This window comes from Gavialis gangeticus, unplaced genomic scaffold, assembly GCF_001723915.1.
Source record: "Gavialis gangeticus isolate Ggan-Ray unplaced genomic scaffold, GavGan_comp1, whole genome shotgun sequence".
NCBI lineage: Eukaryota > Metazoa > Chordata > Crocodylia > Gavialidae > Gavialis > Gavialis gangeticus.
Window position 1 is genome coordinate 20,788,687 of NW_017729031.1, and position 5,733 is coordinate 20,794,419.

At 37.5% G+C, this 5,733-nt stretch overlaps 1 protein-coding gene across 1 annotated transcript in view; it reads left to right on the plus strand.

Annotated features, from left to right (window-relative positions):
* DARS (aspartyl-tRNA synthetase) overlaps positions 1-5,733 on the plus strand; it is a 122,733-nt gene that overhangs the window by 10,759 nt on the left and 106,241 nt on the right. Inside the window, exon 3 of the mRNA XM_019522477.1 lies at positions 4,689-4,781. Within this exon, the coding sequence (XP_019378022.1) occupies positions 4,689-4,781 (93 nt within the window). The remainder of the gene's footprint in view (positions 1-4,688; positions 4,782-5,733) is intronic.

The following is a 5,733-nucleotide window of genomic DNA, read 5'->3' on the forward strand; positions in this document are numbered from 1 at the left end:
AAAAAAAAAAAAAAAAACAACCCCCATTTGTCTTTTCATTTTTCTCCCTTCAGCCCCATTACTGCAGTCCTTTGTCTCCCTTCACTCTAACTGGTAGTTTAATTTTTTACTGCTTTTGAATATAAGGGCTCTTTATTTAACCTTTGTAAGTTATCTTTCACCTTCTGTTTTATTTATTTATCCAGCACCATAGTGATTTGCTATTTCACAAGGATATCAGAAGCATAGACCCTGTGTGTAAGAATCTATAGTCTAAACTAGATAAATAGTGATACCATAACAAAAAGCAAAGGTTGAACTTGGGAATAGGAAGAACTGAAGGGTTAGGGTGTTTCAAGTGCTGAAAAGACATGGCTGTCCTGGCCCTAGGATGCACGTGGAAAGAAGGCAAAGGGTATGTCTACTTGTGTCCAGGCACAGCTGATCCACTTCATTGAGTGAAACACACGTTGCCCTTTGTCCTGACCATTGATCTGAAGGATAGCGGGTGACGTGTTCCCTGCTTCCAAAGATGTACCCTGGAGACTGCTGGGAGCATGTCTTTGGAAGTGAGGAAAGCTGAGCAGGCACTCCAGGGGCAGCTGCAGAGTGGCAGCTCTGGGGTGTGCTCACTCTTCTGCCATAAAGCAAATAAACATCAACTGTAATAAGGCAGCACAAATTTACTACCTTTGTCGTAGCCACCAATTTGGTATTTGTGGTATAACGAAGGCTACGGACATCTTTTTGCTTTGTGCTGCCATAAAAATTTCAATGGTAGCACAAAAATAATGAAAAGCGACATCTGTTTCCACCCTAAAATGCATAATTAACTTGTTAAATTAGCAGTCAAGACAAGGTAATGTCATCTTTATCTGTGATTGGCAGCTCATGTTCAAACTATAGGGGAACCTGGGATTGTTTTTTTGTTTTTGTTTTGTTTTTTGTTTGTTTTTTAAAGCCATTAATCCTCATTAAAACCCAGTTTACCTTGTCTGCTATTTTAACTCAGATAAAAATGTACAAGGTAAGAAGAGTTGAGCACAACTTGAGTTGCGAGAGGATGAATAATTGAAAACGTGTTGAAATATAGGCAGGAGCAAAGTTGTGTAGTATATTTAAGGTGAGAACAAGAATGCTTGATCTTAATCTGGAGAGAATTCAAAATCCATTGAAGGACTTATGAAAGGAATGAAATGTTTGGTGTGGCATGAAGGGAAGATTTTTTTTTTTTATTATTATTTTTTTTTAGCTGCAGGATGTTAAATGGATGGAGAAGTGATGAAAGGGAGATTGTGAAGGATTAGTGACAGTCATTCAAGGAAGAACAACCTATGGCAGAAGCTACCAGCTTGTTAGCAGGAAGAAGAAAGAAGGGTTAAAGGGAGAAGCAGCAAAACATTAACTTTTTTTTCCAGAAGTAGACACAAGAATCTTTTCTTTATTATGCCTGTCTTTGGAGGTTGCTTTATTCTTTTTATGTAAGGTAAAATATGTTTAAATAATTCATACTCTATCCATTTTTTTTTTTTATTAAAATGTGTCCCAGTTGGTCTTGCTTAAAGCCAGATCATTATATGTCCAGTACATTTTTAAAAATGTTAATACAATGCAGATGGTGAGCAATACACTAGGGGCTTATCAAAGGGGTGACATCTCATTCAGTCTTTGTATTAGTGCCTGGAAAATGTTATCGCTTTGAAATAATACAGTTTTAAATTCAGGTAATTCTAACTTTCTGATACCAGTATTTTGGATTGCTAGGAACTAGAGATTTCAAAGTTTTGCATCTGTGGTGCTGAAATTTGCGGCCCTGAAGTTGCCAGTTTGGTCACAATACTTCACTCCCACTCTTTTTTCCCCCCACCACTTTCCTCTGTTGATAAGCATTTCGGTAGATTTTCTGTCACTTCACTCTGCACTTTCATTCTGTTGCTTTACTTGGTTTCTATTTATCTGTCTACAGAGGAGAGGTGCTAACCAGAGATCAGTATGTTCCTAATAGAATTTTAAGCAAGAATAAGATTATAGTTCCATGTAACACCAATGTTTTAATGTCACATCACCCTACAGAAAAATTAAAATGAGTTTTCAAATCCAAAAACTTAATTCCCAGAAATTGAATCCCATCCCAGTGCAGAATAATACAATTGTGGGGCAAGCTGTGAAAAGTCTTCAGAGACAGAGGGAAAGAGTCCAGAATAGCAGATGGTAACCTGGAGTGGGCAAACTATGGGGGAGTTTTTTTAATGGGAAGAGCAGCCCAGGGTAGATATGGTGGCGTGTCTAATTAGGGAAATTAAACTTGGTATTTGGAAATAGATAAGCTTCTAATCAACACGGGAGGTTAGATTGCTTGTATTATTGATTCTTTCTGAAGACTATCCCCCTAAATGAGCGATGTTGTTTTTTACTATGAATAATTGAATGATGCTATAGAACTGAGTTCTAAAATGTATTACTTATGCTGCAGTTGTACTTCAGAAATTGTAAAAATAGAAGTGAGTGTTTAAGATCATGCAAAACAGTTGTAGTCAAAAATTGAAGAAAAAGTGCAATTGAAAGGGCACTACTGAAGAAATGAGGAGCCTACTCAGGTGAGATCAGCCTATTAATTGTTCATTGCAGCATGACGTGGTATTGGCTTAAAAGCGGTAATCGTTGCTTCAACAGATGTCCTTTCAAACTCTCTAACACAAATAGTGCCAAACATGCAACTTGATCCTACAGATCCTTAACACCAAAGCTACTGCTTGGTACCATAAATAGCCCCACTAAAATCAGTGCAGTTAACCACAATCAACAGTCAGTACCGCGATCAGTGGTATTACAGATGTATTGAGCTTTGTGCTCGGGATTATTTGTAGGAAAAGGTACATGGTTTCTAAGAATCAGTTACTTGTAAATCTGTAATTACAACCATATGCACTATAAAATACTAGGTACAAAAGTGTAATTTTGGTGCTTTTGGAAGAAAAAGCTTTTTTTTTAATAAAGAGTCCTTGTCCCATTTCCCCCTAGAAAATTCAGAGTCTGACCAGTTGTACCCAGTTGTCCCATTAACTCAAGCTTGTAATAAACACCCACCAAATAACAGTGCTTCCAAAAATGTGAATTGCATCTCCACCCTTTTCATTTCCAAGAAGTGTTTTACTGGAAGGAAAATCTGTTTGCCTCTTTTCAGCACTTGATGTTCCTGCTAGCTTGCCTGACCTGTTCACTTCTCCCATTAGAGCTTATTTGTGGCCACTTCAGATCCCAATGCAGTTAAGAATTGCAGTTTAAAAAGAAAAAAAAAACAATTGAAGAGACGTTTGCACTATTGTTTGGAGAAATACTCTTGATCTTAGTCTTGTCTAGGCTGGGATTTAAAGGTGTATTGTTAGACTGTGAAAGTGTTCACTAACTTGGTTCTCTCTCAGAAAGTCCACTAGACTGTTAGGCTAGGTTCACTAACATTTGAACAGTGCACCTCTAACTCCTAATCTAGCCACAGCCTGAGTTTTCAGCCTGACTTACTGTTTTCCAGTTTCATTCCTTGCCTTCTTGGGAATTTTTAATTCTCAGCCTCTGTCTTTTGACCTAGTACCCAAACAATAGCAAAAGGTAGACCCAACATATTTTTAAAGATATTGGGGTGCCTGTGCTAATGCATCCTAGGCATTTTTTAAAAATCTCACTGGATATGGAATTCCATTGATTAGGAGGAATTAGGGAGGATGGACAAATGTACACTTGGAGCACCTTCAAAAGGGGAGAGGTAGCTGCTACTCAGATTGTGCACAAGCTGTTTTGCTGTAGCTGTTACCTATGTATGACCTTGTAGCAATACAGATGTAGCAGACATTAACCATCTAATTCAGGGCCAGAATTGGGATGATTTAGTTAACTTGTATTGGTAACATGCACAGGTAAAAGTTAAAGCACAAAAGCTACTGGGCTATCCCAAAGGGAGCAGCAGCTATCCTTTCCCTTTCAAAGCTTCTCTAAGTGTACATTTCTTTGTACCGTGATGGGCCTAGGCATATCTAACTCAGTAGCTATCTACACTCTTGGTTATCTAAATATCTTGAAAATCTAGCCCAGGGTGTTGTGGAAGAACAAGGTCTGTACCTTCCAAATATGTAAAAGCTAATTTCTTACAGGTCCGGGAAATGAAAACTGAGATTTGGAGTTTCTGTGTTGTACTTCATTTCTGCCCTAAGTTGTCCAAGTTTAGGCTTGCCCATTATACAGACATGTGTTTATGGATCCATTGCTCCAGCATTTCCTGTTTGTGTTTTATTTTGCAGTACCCACAAAATAATTTCAGTCTTACAGGGGTTTACTTCTGCAATGGCTGTATATATACTAATTCATTTGAATTTACAAAAGACTGTCTGAGGTGCTGTCCCTAACCCACATTAAAACCAGAACTTTCTAAACATAATTTGATCCTGTCCCAGGTAACTATTCTAAGTCAAATTGTATGCTTGCCTGAACCATTTTAAAATTATTAAAGTTGATCAAACACCATCCATACTTGATGTCAGTAGGATCACTGATGTTTTAAGCACTTACAACACATTATGCTGTAAATAATATAATGTTTAGGATTGGTCATATACGTATAAGCAGTTGTCTTTGAAAACTGTGGTATTTGGAGTGCAAAGAGGAATAATTTTCACTAAGCTGAACATAACAAAATAACTTCCATTTCTTTGTTACAGAACGAGTTTTGGTGAAAATAAAGGACTTGACAACAGAGAAAGCTGATGAAGTGATTTGGGTTCGTGGCAGGATTCACACAAGCAGAGCTAAAGGTGAGCTACATTTATTTTGGTAGTGTACTAAACTGAATATTTACCTCTTCCTTATGTGTCTTTCAACAAAAAGAAGCCAAGACTGTCATGGTTTTGACAGTCATGTCCAACAAGAAGACACAGAAAATTTCAAAACTTTTTTTTTTTCTCCAAATGCTGTTATGTAAAAAGAAATTTAGAATATGGTAGGTGCCATCCTCCTGCCCAAAGTAACGGTTTGGGACAGTTTTAGTCTTGATTTCTCTCTGAAAGATTCAAAGGCACAGAGAATGAAGAACTTTGAGTTTTTGTTTTTTTGTTTTTTAGGTAAGCTGCATTCTTTATTAAAATAATACGTATTGCTATAAGTGGCCTTTCTTAGTTTTCTTCATAAAAATGGTTTAAATGGGCAGACAGTGTAAGACATTCTGTGTTCTTTGGACCTCATGGGTTTATGGTGAAAACACATTTAAGGCTACTCAGACATTTACATTGCTAAGCAAAATGGAATCATCTTCTGGGTGTCAGTCACTGGACAAAGATGGACCAAAATTATTTTGTGCAGGCTGAGTAATTAACATCTGGGGGGTTTTTTGTTTTGTTGCATCTTGCGTAGGAAACAAAAATAATTATGGTACAATTTCAGCCTCAAATACCAAACTCTGAGCATCTCAACTTCAAATATGGAGGTTGGGCTGGGGGGAAACACCTCTTCACTGTTAAGAGAGAAATCCCTTGGCGATCCTGAGTACTGTGCTGTCAAAATAGCTGAATGACAGCTATTTTTCTTCTCTGGAACTTGAATTTCCCTCTGGAGATCAGTTTGCAATGTGCACGCTTAAATAAGCTTTCACCTTTTCAGGTGACGTGAGACACAGACAATGAGTGTTGATTTCAACTGTATTTATCTACTGTGTTGTGAGACATGAGTATACCAAGAACATGAAGAAAATGATACTTAGAAATTGTCTCT